Here is a 21,322-nt window from a genome sequence, read left to right as displayed (position 1 = left end):
ATTTCCTGTATCTAATTAATTCTAGTGTGATGAAAAAGAGCACTCTGATAATTCACAATGTAAAGAAACACTTAGTCCCTATATGCATAAAAACTGTGACTTTTAGAACCATGATCCCCACTTGTTAAACCAGAAATGTGAATGGCAACAATCAGTTAGGCTCCCCCCATCCGGACCCACTGGCCACCGGCCCAGACTGCAGCCAAATTCTCCACCAAACCGTCAGCTGGACCATGATAGATAAAGCTGAGTGAACCTCTTTTCTCTAGGGGATGAACCCCTTTTAAGAAAATGGTTCCAGAAAAATCAGTAATATGTAAATGTTCTAAAGAAACCAGGATCTTGCTGTGCAAAACAGTAGTAAACTTAGTTTTATGAGTTTCTATCACAAGCATATAAAATGCTTTACTGAAATGTCCACTGAACTGGAAAAACTCAGGAAAAATTACCCTGAATTCCATGTGAACACTCATAAATCTGCCCCTTTCTCTCTCCCCAAAGCACACACAGTCTGCATAAAATCCACGTTCTATCTACATCAGTTTTCCTCTCGCTTTCACAGCGGCTCACAATACCACGTGCAGGTCATCAAGTGTGGACTGAAAAGTCTCCCTTTGTGAAGCTCTCGTTAGTGGCAGAGAGTGTTCCAGTATTGGCAGAGTCCAGGCTATCGAACGGAATCTCAGAACAAGGCTGACTGTTGCAAAGATATACCAGCCATTAACCGCAAAGGAAAAGGAAAGTAAAAAAGTGAAACGTAACACGGAGAAGAAAAGGCCTGTAGGAGGGTCTAAGAAGAAGATTTTGCAATTTTGGATTATGTTCATACACAAAAACAGATGCTTGAACAGGCTCATTTTCAAGGTGGGTAAGGCTGGAAAGACCCACCAGCACTTAATATTTTGGTTGCACGTAAAATTAAGTACTACCCAATAAAAAAAAAATAGGTACTACCTACCTGGGACAAGCCTAAATGTACAGAGGCTGTTTCCGATATATACATGATTTTGCCATCAGATGCTACCACAAAAACAAATCCATCCAAAGTCTAGAAAAAAAAAAAGTGTCAGGGTAAGAGATGATCATTATACATTCAAGTTAAATCTAATAATTGTACTGTCACTGGGATGGAAGAACGTATAAAATATTATCATCAACAGATATTTATCAAACGTGAAAAACAGAGCCCCGGGCCATAAGGACTGTAAGTCACAACACTCAAGGTCTATTTCCCTCACCAGCCTCTCGAATGCTTTTGAAGCACTTTAAAAACAGTCTTACGTCCACATCCCAAAAGGCATGCCAAACGTTTGAGAATTCCTATCATACCCAGTTTAAGTGTAGCAGCTTTATTGTTGGGGTTATGTTAGCACTTAGCACAAATCCGGAGTTCTGTGGTACTTAGGGGACAATCTACCACTATATAGACCATTTTATGTCATAATTGGCAGTGTTTATACCACTACGACATATGCTTTATTTGCCACAATTTTCTAGTTACCCGTAAGTACCATTGAATAATAAATTCTGATCACTACCACTCTCCAGAAAAGAAAATACCAGGTTATTTGAATAGACTATGTCTACAGAATTATTTTGAATTTGCAAGAGATCAAATAACCTCTGCAAAATTCAAGGAGAAAAAGTATGAATTCTGAAAAAGTAAAACTACCTAAATGATATTCTGATTTTGCCTAAGTTGGCTAGTCCTCAAAAAAATAACGTAACATTATAAGCGGTAATTAAGACAAACAAAAAGGTACTGGTTAAATTCATATGTGGCAAGGATAAAAAAGACTAAATTATTTTTGAAAAAGAAAAGTGCATTTTATTTACCCATTCATATTTTAGATCCCGAACCAAAGAAAAGCAATAAAGTTGGTGAAAGATCCATACAACCCACAATACTGCCCCCGTAAAAAATATTCCAAATTAATTTCTGGCCACAAATTCTATTTTTACGCCATGTAATTGAAACCAGGTTACCTTTGGGTTTTTTTAAAATCTGCCTCCTCTTTGGAGGGGGGCCTAAAAAGAATGTAGTAGAAGTGAAACTTGAAAGATATCCTTACATTCTGCTGTCTCAAATACAGTTTTGCTGCAAAAATTCTTTGCCAGCTAAACGATCATTACCTTTCCCAAAGCTGAGGTTGAAATCAACATCTTGATTAGAAGCCTTACTTTCACATTTCTAATTCAGCCACAAAATATTTTCCCAGCTAAACTCTGTTACAAAAATATAAACTATACAGCAATTTCTAAACTTATAAACGTTTTGGCACATTTTGCATTCTTGTTTAACTCCAAAATCATTAAAGAAATAGCACTGACAGTGAGCCATATGAGTACAAGAGAAAAATTATCATAATCAAATTCTGAAAGTTGCCAGCAGGAGCTAAAAATAATATTCTTAACGGAAAATGTTGGGTATGCCTTCATAGCTTGCATGTATATTAACTGCAAAGACACTCATCCCCACACACACTGCGGAATTAATTAAAGAAATGTACAGTGGATGAACCTGAGAATGTTGACTTTACCTGCCAGGTTTTCCCTGGAGTTTGCGGGCACTTAGTTGTCCCTGATATTAGTGCCACTTATAATATGTAGGAGTGTGTAACCAGCAAAAAATACCGTGCACGGAGCTGGAGGTGAGCAGAGGGGGAGAGTGCAGAGAGCGCGGGAAGGACTCCAAAAGCACCATTACCCAACTGCCCTGCTGCCGCACCGTTGGCTTTACATTGTAAAAGCTTCAGGTTTCGAATGTTCCCTGGATCTTCTCTTCCCCAGAGCACGAATTTTAAAAAATAAATCACACTAGGACATTTGGGGCAAAGAGTTTTGAAACGATCTGCTTTTTCGAAATGTGGAGCTCGTGGCTGACTCCGACCCAAGTCACTGCGTCCTGCCGCCAACTTTTTTTTTTTCTTTTAAAGAAAACACAAAATAGCGGGAGGAAATGCAAAATAGCTCTCGGTAGGCATTTTTTGATGGCAGAGACAAATGACGTGAGGGGGGAATGAATCGGGTCGTTGATGAGGTTCTGTAAAGGGCATTTGAAAGACTAAGACTTGAGGCGTTGCTGTCCCCATCTAGCTCCAGCCACCGACTTGAAATTGGCCGGTTGTGCGCACGGTTTCCCCGCCAGCGCCCCATACACTGAGGGGCGAAATCCGAGGTCAGGGGGTGTTTAGCAACCGCGGGCTGAATGGCTCCCGGATGGCGGCGCTACGCGGCTGACCACAAATCAAGCAAGGGCTCCCTCCCGTGAGCCGGATGACCCCGAAGGCCGCACCTTGTCGTAAGCTGGACCACTTTGGTTGAACCCGGCTGCACTGCTTGCTGTGTGACCTAAGTCATCTTGCTAACCTCTCAGTGCCTCAATTTACTCCTCTGAAAAAACGGAGTTAAAAATAAAACCCATTCAGGTGAGTGGTGAAGCGAGATGATACAGTAAGGTTTAGAACAGAATCTGGCCCGTAGTAAACGCTCAGTAATGGCAACTATTAATAGTCTATTACTCATGCTGTCCTTTATTGCAACCCTTCCAAACACAAAATTGTCAAACTTTAGAGCTGCCCTACTCCAGCTCAGAGCGTCCTGATCGTTCCTTCTCTGGCTCCAGAGCGGGGCACAGCGTCTGGCACAGAGCAAGGGCTCCATAAAAGTTTGTTGGAGGAAGTAACGTTGAAAAGGACAGCACGCTCAGGGGCGGCCTTCGGCCGTGGGGTAGAGAATCCTGGAGCTGAGGGTCTCGAGGTGCAGGGGAGGAGAGGGGTCGGCCCTAAGTTGTTCTTTTTGAGCCGAGTCCACACTGGTCCCTGCCCTGAGGGTAGAAGGGGGGCGGGCGGGGGAGGAAACCGCTTGCCCGGAGGTCTGGGCGCTACCTCTCACCTCCCGGCGACCTCTGCAGCCTAGTGGCGGCCTTTGGATCCATCCGGAGCTCCTTGGGGAGGAACACCTCGAGACCGGAATGGCGGGGTCACAATGGAGCCCCACCCCTGCGCCAGCCACCGCCCTTGGCTGCGCGGCGCTCCTCCCCTAGCGCAGCGGTCCTACCTGCAGCAAGTGCGACCCCAGCTCTTTGGCGACGCTGTCCAGGGGCCCGGCGCGGCTCGGCTGTCCCCACGCGTCTCCTAAACCTGGATGGGGGAATAAAGCAAACTTGTAAGCCTCAGCGCCCAGCCAGATGCCGAGGCGCAGAGCAGGGCGCATGGAAGCCCCGCACACCGCACCCTGGCCGCCAGGGAGTCCCGGGCGCCTCCCTCTCCGCCCCCTCGGGCCCGGCAGGCCACCATCTGTGCCCTCGCCGTCTTCCCCTTTTGCCCCCGATTAAAAAGAAAAAGGCCAAAGGAGAAATTCCCGCAGGGACCTTGGGTCCAAGGGCCCCGGAGGGCACTGAGCCTGCCTGGCCTATAGCTCGAGTAGGTCACCCACGTGCTCACGGCTCTGAAATTGCCGTTTTATTTGAAACGCCACAAAGTAATCTAATCTGCTTTAAAATCGGCCATCCTCGTAGCTAAACCGGGATACTGATTTGACCCATAACTATTCCCCCAAGAACCCTCCCTCTTTTGCCCCGCATCGCCCGCAACTATGCATTTTCCCAAAGACGGAGAAGCCCAGACGAAAAGCCCTCGCCGTCCAGGTGGCAGCTTTTCCTGCATTAAAAAAAAAAAAAAAAAAAAAAAAAAGGAAGGAAGTTAGGAAGGGAGGAAGGGAGTAATGGAGGAAAGAAGGAAGGGAGGGAGGGAGGGAAAGAGGAAGGAAGGTCTTTTTCAACCTCACAGAACTCCCCTCGGGCTCCCCAGCCCTCACAGGCGCCCCGGGTGCGCCGTCCCGGCTTCCAATCCAAGAGTTGCAGCCTGGGAACGGTTTACCCGGGGGCTTTCCAAGGGCAAATTCCAAACGCGCTACCGGCCGGAGGGGATGAGCCAAAGGCGGTGAGAGCCCCCTCTATACTCGGCAGTAACTGGGAGGTGTCTGTTGTCACATATTTGGGGTTCTCCAGCCCCTCCGTTTCCTAACTGCTCCCCCAGGCCTCCTGCTTCTCCCCATCGCTTCCACGAAGGCCACCAGTATTGAGAAAGCGCACCCACGGAAAGGTCGCCCTGTCCAGCAGAGCCTTCCTTTCCTGCGCCCTTGGCTCAGCGGCTATGACCCCGGAGGTCCCAGGCTTTCCTCTGCAGGCGCTGGAGGAAATAGGAAAGCCAGGTGAAGTGGCGGCGCTAAGCGCCACCCGATAGAACCCACAGTCGGTTCCTGGAGTCCTTCCGCTGGGGGCCTGGCCAGCTATCCTCCAGTTAGCGCTGCGGCCGCAGGCGAGCGATGGCGAAGGCCAGCGACCGCTGTTTCAGCCTGAGCCCCATTCCCCTTCGTGAAAAACGCGCCCCCAGACTTCAGGCCCACTCGAGCGCCGCCCACCCTCAGGCGCCGACCGGTGCCGGGTCGGCTGTGGGCCCTGCTGGCGCGTCTGCCTCCTCCCTGGTGAACTGCAGGCCACACCGGCCCCCTGCCCGCTGCGCGCCGCGGGGCCAGAGCCCGGCACTCGGGGCGGGGAACCTCGCCCAGCCCCAGCTAATTCCGGGACGATTCCTGGGATCACAAAGCCCCTCTAAGGGTGGCAGCGACTGACTGGACTGAGAGTCACTGTGCAGAAACCCTGGGTCTCCCCACTGTCCCTGCAGGAGCCCAGCCTCCGTGGCTTCTGGTGGTCTTGACCCCAGGAGGTGGGAAACGCACCCCCAGCTCGAGGGAGCTGCCCTGGCCCAGAGCACATGCCCCCCCCCCCCCCCCGCGGCTTTGGAGACCTCTCTCTGCCAAATCTGTTGGACAACTAAAAAGGGATGACTTTTAATTTCTCATCCTGGGCTCTAGGAATTAGGGGCTTATCCTGGCCTCCCCAAAAGGAAGTGGCTAATTTTCACATATCCCAATGCCCCAGATGTGATCGCAGCACCTAAGCCTCCACCGCGTGGACAGAGGCTTCTCTGGAACCTCAGGAACTCAGTGCCCACCAGGCTCCCTCTGGCAAGGATAACCGCAGTGACCATACTAGCAGGCCATTGGCTCTGACCGGGAGGTCGTCATTCCCCAACACTCAGACAGCAGGCTTGGCAGTGGCCGGGGGTATTCCGTTGAACAGAAACGGGAAGAACCAAAATGTAAAAGCCCTGGGGTGTGAACGAAGAAAGAATTTAATAAAGACCCAGGAATTCTGATTTCCGAAAATGGACAGATACACTCTGGTAACTGTCCTTTACCCTACTCCTGGGTGCTTTCACAGGTTTGGCCTAAAGCACCCTGGCCTGGCTTTCCCTGGTGGGGAAAGTGAGCGTGGCCTCCTGGTCTTGGCTTATTGTAGGGCCCCGGTCTAGTGGCCCGAGGAAATCTGCACCTTTGGGAATGACCCCCAGACCAGACTCCCCGGCTTGGCTCTCCTAAAAATCTTGTTGAAGGCTCTGGCCTCACATGCAAAAGGGCAGTGGGTACATGGGACAATCTTCCATGTAATTCAAATACCCAGATACTTCCAGAGTGCCTGTTCTCTTACATGATTAATATAATTTTTCCTGTGATCTCCTGAAGCCTCCGTTTTTTCCAGAGAAGATTTGATCCGGACACTCCTTCCTGACCTAATGGGAGGTGGTGGGGATGGTGAGACGTTCCCCTCAAGCATCCCTGCCCCTGTGTCATGTCCCTCGGGTGGATGGCGCTGCCAGCTCTTCCATTAGAAACTGCTGTGCATGAGGCCTTTATACTAGGCCCATAAAAACTACTTTGGGCTGAACGCAAAGATTAAATAAAATAGGGTTTTTAACCAAAAAAATCATCTTGGTACTGTGAGCTATATATACTCCCGAAAAAGTGAGGCACTGTGCGTGTGGCCCTTATCTTGACCTAACAAAGGGCTTTATTTGTTTGAAACACCAGGGGAGGGGTGTAAGAAAAGACTGGGTTTAGCTCCTCCAGGGTAACAGCCATTGGCGGTCTGCCCTGCCTGATCCTGGGAGCCCCCCATTTAGTGATTGCAGCCACAGGCGCTTGGGAACCCCATTGCCCTACACGTGTCAGCAGAGGAATCTGTTGGTGACTCCCTGCTACTGGGAATGCAGATGGCCAGGTGGGGGGAGGAAGGTCAGCCACTATGTCAGAGGGTAAAGGAGCCAGGTATCCCCTTTCCCCCTCTGCCTTCCAGGGTTTGTGGGTGCCTGCACCTTGGTACTCACACTCAGCTGGCTGTTCAGTTTAAACTCCACCAGGCTCTCCTGCCACAGAAGCTATCTATATATGGGACCACACAAATAAGAGGATTTCCCAGGGAAGGGGACTTAGTAGAGTCCCAGGGAAGGGGACTTAGTAGAGGGGTGCCCTCACTGTGAAGTAGTGTCGTCCCTCTCAGATGAGGGGACACATGAGTTGAGACCGAAAGGAGGCAGCTCATTTGTTCTCTCCTCTGGACCCAGGAGCACCACTCACTATGGCCAGTAACCAGTGAGTCCTGCCCTGGAGAAAGGGTCTGGACTTCTGATAAGAACTCCCAGGATGGCTACGTAGCAGCTCTCACACCTCCCGGAGCGCAGCCTTGGGTATCTAAACCAGTAACAAAAACACTGCTCATATGGATCTTACCATAATTAAATGGGGCATATAACTGGGGCATGACTGTGCCCCAACCCTTCCTTGGAAAACTGGCTCTGGGATTGTGAAAAACGGGGACAGACCCTCTGGAGCCCCCCACCTCCTCGGGGACACGCAGGGGTCTCTCCTCCTCCTGTCTCCCCCTCCTGTATTTGAGATGCCAGCTGGGCCAGTCTGGATGGTCTGATCTCCAGCAAGTGCACTGACCGCTAACCTTTATTTCTTACCTCTAAAATGGGGTTGTTGGGAGATTAAAGGAGCTAAGCGCACAGGCCATTCTCTCGGAAGGCCTCTGTGCTTGCTGTAGCTGCCACCACCTTGGTCCAGCCTTCTTGTGCTCTGCCACTCCATCGTTCTCTGCCTCCAGCTCCCTCCTCTGTCTCTCCACCCCCAATTACTACCCCTCTTCCCGGGAGGGGGTGTGTTAGTGGAGAGCGTGGCCTCTCGCACGTTGTGGGCCATCTGAGGACCCAAGGTCACACTTCCTGATTGCAAACCACTCCAAAATCAAGAAGGGTGTGTGGGGCAGTGGGGAAGTAAGGACTGGCTGGCTGCTTGGCCCTCTTCCCCACTGCAATCTCTCCTCTCCCCATACAAAGGAGCCAGCGTCTAACGCCTGTCACACAAGACGGGCGTTTACCACCCAGAATTCAGTGCATGACCACCCACAGGGCGACAGGCTCACAGGGCTCTTTTCAGGGCTACCAGGCTGCGAGCCTGTGCAAGGTTGTAATGTGGAGAGATTGTTCCCCCCGCCTCACGGTTCTAGAAGAGTCCAGAGCTGGCGCCTGTAAGCCTCCTGCCTCGACTCCGGACCCTCGTAAATCGTCACGGTCCCAGGGCCCCTCTGCGCACTTCAGTCCTTCGCCCGCCTCGGAAGGCTTCGTTCTCTCCCGGGTCCCTGGAAAGCCCCCCCTTGCGCCCTTTCCCAACGCGGCCCGGGGGAGGGAGTGTGAGGGAATTGTAGGTGGAGCGCCCCAGGAAGGCCTTGCGCGCCACTGGCCGCGGGAATGGAGGGGGCTTCCAGCCTGGTCCTGCCCCGCCGCTAGCCAGCGTTGTCGGTGCTCGGACAACCGACGCAAGGCCCCCGCAGCCCAAACGAGCGATGCGTAGATCTTGAAGGATGCGGTGGAGCCTCAGCGGCTACACAGCGCCGCCGGGACCCGGCTTCCTTTCGGCGCCTTGGCGCGCCCCCGGGCCGGTCCTGGGCGCTGGCCCCCGGGGACTGAATTGCGGTGCGCGCACTCCAGTTCCTCGCCTGGAACCGTCAGGGTTCCGCATCCCTGGATCTCCCTTCGCCACTGCCCCTTCGAAAGCTCCCTTCGCAAGCTCCGCAACTGTGAGCTTGCCCTCCTGGACTCGGGAGCACAGCCTGGCCCGCTTCCAAGTAGAGATGGGAGAGGGTGTAAAAATCCACATTATTCTAAAAAATAAGTCTAACTTTTAAAAATCTACATTATTTCGGGCTGCAGCACAGAAAGGACCTGTAACCCCACCTCTGTTTACAGATGTCTGTCCTCATCAAACCCTCTAAATCAAAGCGTTTCAATTCTGACAGTTTCTAGGACAGCCCCTCCTCCTCATGGTGCTAGGGTGTGTGTGTGTGTGTGTGTGTGTGTGTGTGTGTGTGTGTGTGTGTGTGTGTGTGTGTGTGTGTGTGTTTGCAGGGGAGGCCCTCCCTGAATCTACACGCAGACAAATCCCACCACTGGCATAATTCAGGCCTCCAACCCCACTTCTTGTTATCTGTGAATGATGTCTTCACTTCTTTTAAGTAAATGACTGTAATAAGTGTTCCAGGCCCTTCCCCATCTTTCACCCACACCTGTCTTGGGTCTTCAGGTCTGGGAGTGTGGGAAGGGGGGCTCTGTTCTCCTTTCCAAAGTCAGCCTCAGTTTCCAACTCCATTCCTGAAGTGGGGCCTCTGGTCAGTTCCTCCTGCCAGCCTTTTGTGTGCAAGGGCCCTGGGAAAACTCCATGCTCTGCCCCTCTGCTGAGCGTTCAAATCCTTCACTACTCTCAGGAAGGGACCTAACCCTCGACCTTGGAGCTCCTGCAGCCCTGAAATCTCTCCCACCTTCTGAAGTCCAGTGTAGACCACCGGATGGATGGTGAACTTGCCCTGTGTCCTGCCTGGGGTGGTCACCATGCAGTTGTGGCCAGAAAGCAGCAGAGTTTGCCCACCCAGGGGGATTCTGTGTTTCCACAGTGCCCCCACCTCTGAAGGGAAGGCCACACTACAAAGATGGCAGGCTTCCCTCAGCCCTGTGTGTACCCGGCCTTCCCAACTACCCGTTAGCTCACTAAGTGTTTAATTCTGAGTCTACTTCCCAAGGTAGACTTGCTCGCCTGCCCTCTTTTCTGCCCATCTACCTCCCACTTCTTAGTTCGCTGTTAAAGGGGGAAAAAACATGGGGGTCCAGGAAACAGCGGGTTTTCCAGCCTGGGCACTGAGTCCCAGCGGTCCACGAGTGAGACACTGGATGTCAAATATGGCGGGAAACATTGTTTCCCAGGAGAGCTCCCAGGATGGAATGACTGCCTTAAGAATACTTAGATTTTCACCTGCACCTCCAGAGCCCTCACAGTGATCCCAGGAATCCTGCGCAGCCATAGAGTTGCTAATGGGCCCATTTTACAGACAAGGAAACTGGGGTCTAGCGGGGCAGCTTGACAGAGCAGAGCCTTGAAAGGCTGTAAAACTTTCCAGCAGCCCCAAGCCTACAGACTGGCTCAGGCTGGAGTGTCCACCTTGGCTCCGGGCGCCTTTCTCTGTCCCTGCGAGGGACTCCTGGTGGCTCCTCTTTCGCTCCTCCTGCCCCAGACATGCTCTGGATGAAAGGAGATGGGGGCGGGGGGGGGGGGGGGGGGCTTGCTGCTGCACAGCAGGAGAGCAGGCGGCACAAAGGCAGCCACGGCTTGCTTTTGCCCTGGGTGTGGGACAAGAAGACCCACTCCTCTCTGGCCTCAATTTCTTCAAGTGTGAAGGGCTAGGCTGGTGATCCCTGTGCTTCCTTCTTTTTCTGACGCCCCAAATCCTAGATCCTTCTTCTCCCAGGGATCCCGCCTGTTCTGGGGCTATGGAATAATGAGGCGGCGCTTGGCACATCGGTTCCATCCGCGGGCAAGAACCCGGCAGATTCGGGAGTTCCGGCCGCCGCCCAGGACCGCCTTGTCCCTAAAACCTGCCTAATGCTCGCGTCCTGACTCCGGCGTTTCTCCCAGACCCCATCCCAATCCCATACCACATCACCCAGCGCAGACCCGAGTTCCGGAGAACAGGTTAAATCAATTACGGGTCCGCTTCCGCGCCTCGCCCTTGGGAGCTACCAGAGGGGCGAGCAAGTAATTTTGAATAATTGAGCTCTTTCTATATGCATCTTTCTCCTCTCCCAGGACCGGGCTTCGCAATTCTTGCCCCAAGACTGCTTTAGTTGGAAACGGTGCTGCTGCCCCGAGAGCTACAGGCCAGAGGCCTCTGAGCACAAAGAAGAGTCCAGAGGTTGTCTGTCCACCCCTCCCGGCCAGCTCCCCCACTGCCTGCTCCAGCGTCTCGGGACAGCCAGCACGGGACCACCACCTCCTCCCGGTCCCCTATCGATCGACTTCCCACAGGTTCAGGGCCATTTCCAAAACTCCAAGGCCAAACAGCTTCCTCTCAGACCTTCCCAGAGTTCCAACCTCAATGGTCACTCCTGCAGACACATAGGCGGCCCCTCAACCAGGCCACTAGTGTACAAAGTACAGGGGCCTGGTGCTCAAGGCCTGTACCCCCAGCCAGCCCTCCTGCAACAGGCTCTGAGCCAAGCAATTCTGGGCCCACACGCCTGGAGACTCGCTTTCCAGAGCTAGAACGCACAGACCCAGTTTAAATATCTGCAGAAGCAGTACACCCACCAGTTCCCAATTTTTAGCAGGCTTTCCTGGAAATCCCCCAAACAACATATGGTTTTCAATTAGCCCTCTTTCTCTAGACCTCTCTTTCTAATTTCTGGCTTATTTGAAATCACTGGCTGCAAATCATGTAATCTTCGGATCATTTCTTCATTCATTTTTATTTCCAATTGGGGCGGGCGAGGTGTGCGCCCTATCTGGTCCACACCTGCTTTGTACCATTTGGACAAAGAAACAGCTCATGGGAACAAACCACTTACCACCACTCCTTCCCGGATGGGAAAGATTTGGCCAGCATCAAACTTAATTCTCTTTTAATTTTCACTGAACCTTCAGCTGCAGAGGAATCACCTCTGCTTCTCCAGTGGAGGTGTCACCCTCGGGCAGATAAATAGTGACCACTGGAGGACAGCTTCCAGCGAAAGGGGTTGGAGGAGGGGGCACCTTGGGCGATGAGGGATGGAAAGGGAAAGAATGTGTGCTGGGCTCTAGCCGGCAGGTCACGGGCTCCTGCTATCAGAAGGAAAGCGCCCAGAGGTTGTCCGGCCCAGCTGAGAGGCATAAGAGAGCCCGGGCCACAGCTTCCGGCACCCTCGGCTCACCAGCCAGCCACGCTGCAGAGCTGGAGGTTGCGCTGGCAGACAGCCCCCTCCCCCTGCTCCACTGGGGACATGGTGTAAAGTGCAGCTCCAGACCCAGAGACGATTACAAATAACACTGCCGACTGCAAAATGTTGAGCTTACAGACTTTGGGTTGATCACCTGGCTGGGGAATTGCCTTTAATGGAGTCTCCCGTCCTCCAGGGAAAGGGACACCTGTAGCTTCACGGCAGAGACCCTCCGGTACCCTACAGCTGATGCTGTCTCCCTACTCCTGAGCCAGCTTCTGGAGCTCCAGAGGCCAATGCAGCAGCCCTCATGGATCCTTGGACAGGAGGTCTTGGGGCACCCATCAGGCCAAGTGTCACAATCTCTGGCGCCAGGCCACAGTGACCCTGGTAGGGGACAGATATGCTGCAAGGAGATTGGTTCAAAATCACCGGGACACCAAAAGCAAATACTGTGGTGACCAGGCCTCCCCCAGCCTGCTGCTCAGAGGCGCCCAGCCTGGCTGCCGGTCACCCACAGGCCGAGTGCTGGCAGGGAATGTCGGTCCAAGCACCCCACCACTTCTTACCACTGCAAGTCTGCTGGACCCGTGGGTCTCGGAGACCCTTGCCCACCATAGCACCTGCCCCTCCGGGTTTATAATTCCAATCCAGATAAAAAGAGACTGTATTTAGGCCTGCCTGCCATTTTTGAACTAATTATTTCTCCCTCTCTCCTGCCCAGGCTGGGCTCACCAACTCACCCTCTCTCTTATCCTGACCGCCCAAGTCCCAGCCCCAAGGGAGGCAAGCTGAGAAGAGGCGGTCTGAGAGGCCCCAGTCTGAGGCCAGGCCCCCCACAAGTGCCCTGCTCCAGGCTGGGGCCTGCAGAACCCAGGCTCTGGTGCACTCCACTCTCTCCCAGCTGGAAGCAGCAAGCGTTCTTCACCCCACACCCCAGCTGGAAGCAGCAAGCGTTCTTCACCCCACACAGGGGTGCACATGCTTCCCCTCCACAGAAAAATAGATAGAAATGAAGAAAGAAAAAGTAAAAGAGAGAGTTAAAGAATGAAAAAAGAAAAGAAGGCCAGCCAGAATGGACTAACACTCTCATTGAATAATTCTTGGTTCCACCCAGCTCAGCCTTGGGCCAGGAGATGGTCTGGTCTCCGGGGCTCCAAGGCCCTGGCCCCTCTCTAGAGCAGGAGCTAAATCCCCCCGAGTGCGGGCTCCCCAAGACAACTTGGCACTGCCCGGGAGGCTGAGGTGGCCCCCCGGGTCCAGCTCCAGCTCCCGTCTCGAGCCAAGGCCTTCGGACTGCCCAGCGCTCCCAGCCGCCCACGGCTACCTCACCTTCGGGGAAAACGGCGCGCATTTTCAGGTAGCTCGTGGTGAGTCGAATGATGGACGCCTTGTCCAGCTGCGAGGTGATGGCCGATGGCAGCGGGAGCAGCTTGGCCAACTCATAAAACTCGCCATTTTCCTTCTCCCTCCTGGTCTTGGCTGCATTCTTGGACTTCTCCTTCATCGCGCCTCGGCTCCGGGCATATTAGACCCGGACGTGCTCCAGGCCCGCGGAGCCCCGCTCCGGCTGCAGCGGTGGCTTTGGGGGAAGGGGTTACCGAGGGCCAGGAGAGTCTGGGCCGCGGGCCGCGGGCAGGTGCGCGGGGCCGGCCTGAAGCACCGGAACGCCTCTCCGCAGCCGCAGCCCCGGAGCTCCGTGCAACCCAGCGACGCCGCCCCGGGCGCAGCCTCCTCCCGGCTGGACTGTCCCGCGGCGACCAGAGCCCCGACTTCCCACTCGTTTCTTCTCGCTCTTCCTTCCTTCCTGCTTTCTCCCGCGCCTCTGCTCTCGGTAGGGGATGGAGAAGGGCCGGCGAGGAGTCGGCTGTGCAGTTTAGTCCTTGACCGAGTGTTCGTACCCGCTGCCCCGAGGCCCCTCCGAAGTGGAGGGCGGCGTGGGCGGCGGCGGCCGCGGAGCCATGGAGCGGGAGAGGAGAGGAGCGGAGCCGGGGCGGACGCGGCTGGGGCCGGGCCGGGCGCGCTCTCCTGCCCTCCCTGATTTCCCGGTGCCTGGAGACGCGGCTCCCGCAGCCCGAGATCTGTCGGGAGGTACAGCAGCTCCGCGGTCCACGTGCGACCGAGCCGCGTTTGTTTATGGCGGACCCGCCTTCGGGCGGAGCACTGGGCCGCTGGGGCCCTGGGAGGGGGGCGGGGGGAGGGACCGCGGCGGGGGCGGGGGCGGCGAACCTAGCTTCCCGACCGCGCAGCGGCCGGGGAGTTACAGGCGCGCCTCCGCGTCTCTGCCTCCAGGGACTCTCCCAGGAGAGACCGGCGCGAGCCCGGGCTCGAGGAAGTCTTGGTGAGTGCACACGGCGCGCGGCGGGGACCGGCTCTTGCAAGCAGGTCTCGTGACCTGGGCGCTCGGAAGGGCGGCGGGGAGGAGAGAAGGAGGGAGAGAGGGATCCCGAGACCTCCTCCTCTGTGGCTCCAGGGCCGGGGAGGTGGCGCGTCCCGCTGTCCAAGTGCCCTTCGGGGAATGACCGAGTCCTCCGAGCCCGCGCAGGTCCCGCGCCCTCACCCATCCCACGCAGGTTCGAGAGCCAAATGCGCGGGAGACCAGAAGAGAAGAACCCCCGACCCCCCCGTTACCCGTCTCAGGAAAGGGTGAGGGAAGACTCGGAAGTGACCCTTCTCTCCTGGAAACCTGGGAGCGAAAGGAGATGAGCGCCTTACCCAGAGGGGCTAGAGGCCGCGGGGACGCGCGGGCCATACCGAGAGGGGGCCGGAGAGCCGAGCCTAGCGGCCAGGCCTCCACCAGGGCGGCGGCGGAAACATGGCCCCCAGCCTGGGCTCCCACAGCTCGACCCAGCGGAGCCGGAACTTGGGGGAATACGGGCTGGGGAGGTCGCTTCAGATACAGGGATCGCCACGCGAGGATCCCGGGGAGCACTGATGGGGGCCAAGGTGATGGGACAGGAGACAGTTGGAATAGGGAGGCGCAGTTGGAGACCATGGGGTGTTCCGGGCTCTCCCTTAGGGCAAGAGCCCTCCTGTACCACCCCCGACCCTCCCCGCGCCTGCAACCCGGGGGTGGGGTCCTCCTTACATCCCGCTGCCGCAGTCGCACAGCCCCCACCCCTTCTAGGAGTCTGAACCCTTCAGAAGCCGTGCAGACGCGTGCGCGGGATGGACGACAGCTTCCCTGGCGCGCGAGGTCAGAGGGCAACAACAGTGGACTCAGGGCGCCGGGTCCTGGGGGTCCCTCCGCCGTGTGCCGAAGGCTGGAGGGCTGTGGGCCTGTGGGCGCCTGACCTGGAGCCCGGAGGCGAGAAGCCGCGGCCATCGGGTCCCGCGCTAAGATCTCAGTTCTCGGGGCTACCTCACTCTCCCGGCAAGGGAGAAGCCTGGGGCTCTGCGCGCTCGCAGCCGGATGGTGACCCGGGACCCTTCTCCTTCCCTCGCGCCTGGAGGGCCGGGCCTACGATCAACTTTTCCGTAGCAGGCTCTCCGGATATTTTCCAAGGATCCCTCTTAAGGTCAGAAGTTCGACGGTGGTTGGAGGCGACGTCGCTCCCTCGGTGGGAGGGACAGTACACACACCCCGGTTGGGGCCTCACCTGGTCCCGCACCCTGCCTAACCTAAAGCCCTGACCTTGGCTCTCAGGGCTGGAGCTCTGAAGGCACAAAGCCGCTCAAGCTTCGAAGTCGGGGGCTCCCTATCAAACACCGGGCGCACGGAGGAACCGGTATTTTCCCTTGGGGTTTCGGATCCACTAGCGCTTTTCCTTTTCCAGCAGTGCGCTAGTGGCGCGGTTACGCGGTGCCCAGACGCAGCGCCCGCGGCCCGCCCTCCTGCTCCGAATCCCGCGCGGGGCTGCGTGGACAGTTGTCGGCTGGGGGCTTCCGGGAGAAGGGGCTCCGAGAGAGAAGGGACTGCGGGCTGGGCCCCGCCGCCACTTGCGCAGGCCGCCCCCGAGTGAGTTCTGGCACCTCCCTAGCTTGGGGAGGATTTAACGCTCCCTCACCCCCAGATTTCCGATCCTCAATTATGGACTCGGGAGAATTCCTCCCGGGCTTGAAAGGGATTACCCAGATCGCAGAAACATGGCTAAGTGGAAGTGGGAGAAACTCGACAAGAAACAGATACAGAAACTTTTCTCAAACCGAAGTTCCAAGATTTTGTGGAAAGCGTACTTGAGATCTGGCTACCGGCTTTTCACAGTGACAGCCGCTGTTTTCGCCCCGGCAAGACAGGCTCGACTCGCGTGGTTTCAAAGGTAGCAGAGGCGTGTTTGGAGACTCGCAGATGTGTGGTGTAGGGTACTTTCAGGCCCAAAGCCTGCCCCAACAAACGCCCAAGCGGGCATTGTATCCCGCCCCAAACGCATTCATTCAGCACGCGCGCGCGCGTGCACACACACACACACGGAGATGAACTGGTCTGTCCGACTGCACCACCAAAAGTACCCAAAGTCCTTGGGCGCAGCCGAGGTTTCCCAGGTGGGAAGGATAGTAATGTCTATGTGGAATAGTGAAGTGAGAACCCTCCCCGGCCCTCGCCCCCCGCCCCCGCCCCGCCGCCCAGCGCCTGCTTAGGGCCATACCAGGGCTCTCTTTTTATCTCCGAGCAGGACACTAAGCACAGGCTAGAACCTTTGTATAAACTGGGAAATGCACTAAACACGTGCTATTTGGAGTCATCAGGCCGAACTGCGGTGGCCTCGGATTGGGGCACCTGCTGCGTGTCCCTCGCTCTTGGGCTTTTGGTGCGGGGAGTACCTCCCTCCTGGTCTATGATTTGGACCTAAAGCCGAGCGCCTCACCCAGAGTGTCGAGACTGGTCTTTCCAGACCTAGGGGAGAGGCTTATACGCAACGAATGAGTTCCCACTCCGGGACAACACCCAGGACCGGCGGTTCCCCTACTGGCCTGGAAAGAACCCGCAGAATCTGGAATGATGGAAAGTTGGGGGCAGGAAGTGGACAGATGGGAAGAGTGGTCTGACACATTGAGGCGGCTAGCTTCGAGCGTGCGGCCTATTTGCAGGGCGCCATCATCCCCAGCATGTCCTGCTTTGCGCTCTTGGGAGCACCCAGAGGCGCACGAGCACGCCTCCGCCTACCCACCACCTCTTAGAAATTTTCCATTAGGAAACTGATCTGGAAGAAATTGAGGCCCAGAGAGGAAAGGGGCGGGCCCAGGCCGCTCCACATCTGCTTGGATTTTCCGCTTCAGATGCTCCGCAACTGTTTTTCCCCAGGCCGCGGGTAGCGCCTACCTGAGGCCCATCCCCCGCGGAAACCGGTCTTCGCGTGAGATCCAGTGGGAAACGCGCAGATATTCCACCGGGGTTGGGCTCCTGTTGAGGCTGCTGTTGTGGCAGACGGGGATAAGAGACTTTGTCACTAAAGAGATGGGGGTTGGGGGGGGAGGACTCCTTCCATTCCTAGCGAAATTTGGGGGAGGGAGTTTCGAACCTCTCTGAAGTGGTGATTAAGGAGAACTTCAACCGCTGGAGCAAGCGGAAGCAACAGAAAATCCAGGACGGCTGAGATATGAACCCATTCGATTTACAAGCCCTGATCTACACAGGCAATTAGCATGATATGGTTTCTCCAGAAATCTGGCTTGCGCCCAGTTGTACCACGTCTATGACTATTTCATGGCTGGGACCCTTTTTTAGTCTGACCTATCCCAAAGAGTGCCTCGATTTCTCACTTCTTCCTTTGTGTAAGCCCTATGGAGATATCACCAATTTTTCCTGGGGTCACGGCTAATCCCAGAAAGGATGAGACAAGAACTATATTACTGCTCATTGTTAAAAGTAATTATAGGTACCCAGAGCAGATTTCATAACGATTCATTCCTTGAGCGGTCACGACAGTGACTGGCTTTGCTCACTCATTCCCAAGTCGTAGAGGGAGAGAACTTATCTTTATGTTTTGTTTTTAATAAATCATTTCCCTGGAAGTCACTACATTGCAGAAAGTTCTTGCTTTTAGGTTGGTCAGCGGGCGTCTGTCTGATCTGATTACATGGCAGTAACTAGGGCAGACCGACCTTCGTGCACTAGTTCCTGGGACTGTTTTGCATCTGAGCGTTCGGCCGTGGGCGAGGGGTGTCCTGGTTCAGCGAGGGGGTGGCGCGGGCAAGGGAAGGAGGCACCCCTGCTCCAGGCTGATTCTGCTCTCTGGGATTCCGAAAAGAGCGATGTCCTTCTCCTCGGACTTGTTTGTCCAGCACACTTCGGGTTCTGGGATTGGGGGCTCGAGGGGGCTGGTCGCGGCAGTGTCTCCTGTCCAAGGAATGGAATAGCCGCTGCCTTCTTCTCTCCTCCCTCAAGGCGACGCAAAAACAGTTAGTGCCACTGGTAATTAATTATGGTGATTAGGAAGGTCCCTGAGCGAAGGCCAGGGAGCCACCGAAGCTGCTCTTGGTTTGGGTAAACCGCAGCGGGAAAGTTCTAATTTTACCTGGGGGTGAGAGGGTAGCCCTTTCCTCCGCATTTTCCTTCCCTGCCTCCCAAGCCTGGCCTCGCTTTCTCCCCCATCTCTGAGAAGGTGCCGGGACTTCGGCGCGCCCCTCCAGTGTCCAGAGACATCTAGTGTCCTCCGGGGAGGGCAGGGATCCCGCTGGAGTGCTGGCAGCACCCCGCGCTCAGGATTAGAGCTCAGGGACCGGCCATGGACCCGCAACCGGGACAGAGTGGAGCGAGCGTCCTGCGCCGACCTCCTCCCACCCTTGCAACGACCCGGCGGCGTGGAACTCCCGCTGTCCTCTCCCGGAGGATTCTTGGCCCCGCTTACGGAAACGTGGCCTCAAAATCCCGGCTCAGGGAGAGGCCGCCCACCCGCTCCCCGGCAAAGCCCGGCTTTTTGCCTCCAGGGAGCCAGGGATCGTGTCTGGAAACCCTTGAGCCGGAGTCTGATAGTCTGATGTGCACTGAAATTCCTCAGTGGTTTTATCATTTACACACCGCCTTGTAATCTGAAAACCAACTAGCTCATTAAGGACGGCGAAGAAACCGCCTTTCAAAAACATCAACTAAAAAATTTCCTTTAAAAAACCAAAACCTATCTACAAGAGAAATATTTCTGCATATCAAAGAAAGCACAAACACGGTGGACTTAAGTTTTTTTTCCTAGTAGGTAATAATAGTAATAGGCAATCCTTAATATAAGGCTGACTATAATATGGGGCTATTATAGTGCTTTCAAGACGCAAACTCGTTTCATTTAATTCATATGAGGGGGCTATTTTGCAAAGCAAAGCGAACGTTGGGGAACCTTCTCCCGAATCTAAACAAATCTGTAGGAGGAGGCATGCTAATTCATTGGGAGTTTAGTAGAAAAAGTTACGGAAAGGCCAGCCGGCAAGCGAGTGGCTGGACTTGCCCCCTCCAGCCCGGCCTGGGCGCGCGCCACCGCCCCAGCTCGGGGCGTGAGCATCTTCCCGCTTCGCGCGGATTCATATATATGAATATATATATATGAATATATACACATATGTATATATACACACATATGTGTATATATTTATTTGTTTTCTTTTAAAGGCCGGCCTGGAAGACGGGTTTCCCGAGACTTGTGTCTCGGGGAACACACTCGCCCTTGGGTGAGGAGAAGGAGGCGACACCCACCGCAGAGGTTCCGCGCTCGCCAAAGCCGGACTTCGGATCTGAGCGGCGGCGGGGCCCCATGGCTGTGGGATCCACACCCCATCTGGCTAGGCACCGAGGCGGTGGGGGGGGGCACCCTAGCCAGCCCTTCCCGCCCTGGGCGGAAACCCGGCTGTGGGAGCTGCGGGCCACACTCGGGGACAAGACTGCCGGAAGGGGCCCAGCGTCAGGCTTCCCCGTCGCCAGAGGTCTTAATTCCACAGAAGGAATTCGTGACCTACTCCCGGCGCTGACTGCGGGTTCCGAAGGGGATTATTTCGGGTATACTTTGCGATGCGGTTCCCGCCTTTTGATAGCGCGCCGTCTCGGGATCGCCCGCGGGGTTAGAAGCTGGTCTTGGGCTTGGGGCGGAAGGGGGCGCAATGCGCAAGGCCGCAGGAGGGTCTCAGTAAGCAGGAGGGTGGAGGGCTCCGTGAACTCCGGCGGATCCGAGCGTACGGAAGGGGGTTGCCAGTCCACACGGGGGTGAGGGGCGCAGTGCACAGGGAATGAGAGCCCCAGAGCACGCGCGCTCAGTGCTCCCGCGGAGGCGCAGTGTACACTGGGGATCCTCACTGCGCCCCGTGCGCAGGGCGTGCGGGGTGCTGGGGCTCGTGCTGCGGCGCAGGTCCGGAGGTGTGCGTGCCGCTCGCTCACTTGCGTGCGTGGGGCTGTCCGCGGACCTGTGTCCATCTGCCATCCTCTCCCAAATCCCGTCGCTCGTCCTCCGCTCCACTCTCCCGCCCCCGATCTTTTCCAATTGGGAGGTAGGGACCAAAGTGACCGGTTTGTGGCTTTAAAGTACTGGGGACCGCATGGGGCTGGCGGGAGAGAGAGGGACGTGGTACAAGTGGGTGGGGGATGTGTGGTGGGAATTAGAGGCTGGTACTTTCACTTGGGATTCTCCAAAGCCCCTTGAGCCGACTCCAGCTCGCGCGCATGTAGACAGCCCAGGCAGGGCCGGAGTGGAATTTTCCTGCTGGCAGTTTAGTTATCCGAGGTGGTGGTGAAGGGGGACCCCCGGCGTGGTCCCCGATTGGGAAAGAAGGTCCAACTCCCCTCTGTCGTCCGTCGCCCCCTTTTAACTGCTCAGAAACAGAATTCCTTCCAGGTGCCAGAGCAAATACCCCGGCGGAGAACGCAAGAGGTAGAGCACATTTTCGTATACAACGAAAGACTTTTAAAATTAGCCCCTTTTCTTCACCCAAGAATATTTTCCCTGGCAAAAGCATCGGTTGGCTGATAAGCTACAGGGTCAATTCAAATTGTGCGACTTATGAATAATTTTGGCCTCAACTCCAGCACTGTCTTCATTTTGTAGAGAACGGAAACAAAATAACCTCGGTGATTGCACCCACGCTCTTTTCGTCCTGCGATGTAGACAGAGCTATTATTTCACCTAACTACGGAATTCTCTGTGCTTCTCCTCTCGAAGGTTTTGAACAAGGCGGGCGCCTTCCTCGCTGGACGTGCAGGTTTTCACATTCAGGGGAATTTTCGCGTCGCTTTCCTCTGTACTTACGGGAGGGGTGGCCAGGGT

At 55.4% G+C, this 21,322-nt stretch overlaps 1 protein-coding gene across 1 annotated transcript in view; it reads right to left on the bottom strand.

Moving 5' to 3' along the window:
* Positions 1-14,255, bottom strand: part of SIM2 (SIM bHLH transcription factor 2) — a 51,162-nt gene extending 36,907 nt beyond the window's left edge. The window contains exons 1-3 of the mRNA XM_033127425.1: positions 13,476-14,255; positions 4,060-4,142; positions 959-1,048 (exon numbers count right to left, since the gene is read on the bottom strand). Of these exons, the coding sequence (XP_032983316.1) occupies positions 959-1,048; positions 4,060-4,142; positions 13,476-13,650 (348 nt within the window). The 5' untranslated portion in view covers positions 13,651-14,255. The remainder of the gene's footprint in view (positions 1-958; positions 1,049-4,059; positions 4,143-13,475) is intronic.
* Positions 14,256-21,322: the final 7,067 nt, after the last annotated feature.

Source organism: Rhinolophus ferrumequinum, chromosome 2, assembly GCF_004115265.2.
Source record: "Rhinolophus ferrumequinum isolate MPI-CBG mRhiFer1 chromosome 2, mRhiFer1_v1.p, whole genome shotgun sequence".
In the NCBI taxonomy this organism is placed as follows: Eukaryota; Metazoa; Chordata; class Mammalia; order Chiroptera; family Rhinolophidae; genus Rhinolophus; species Rhinolophus ferrumequinum.
Note: the sequence above shows the minus strand (reverse complement) of the source record. Positions and strands in the feature narration are given on the sequence as shown.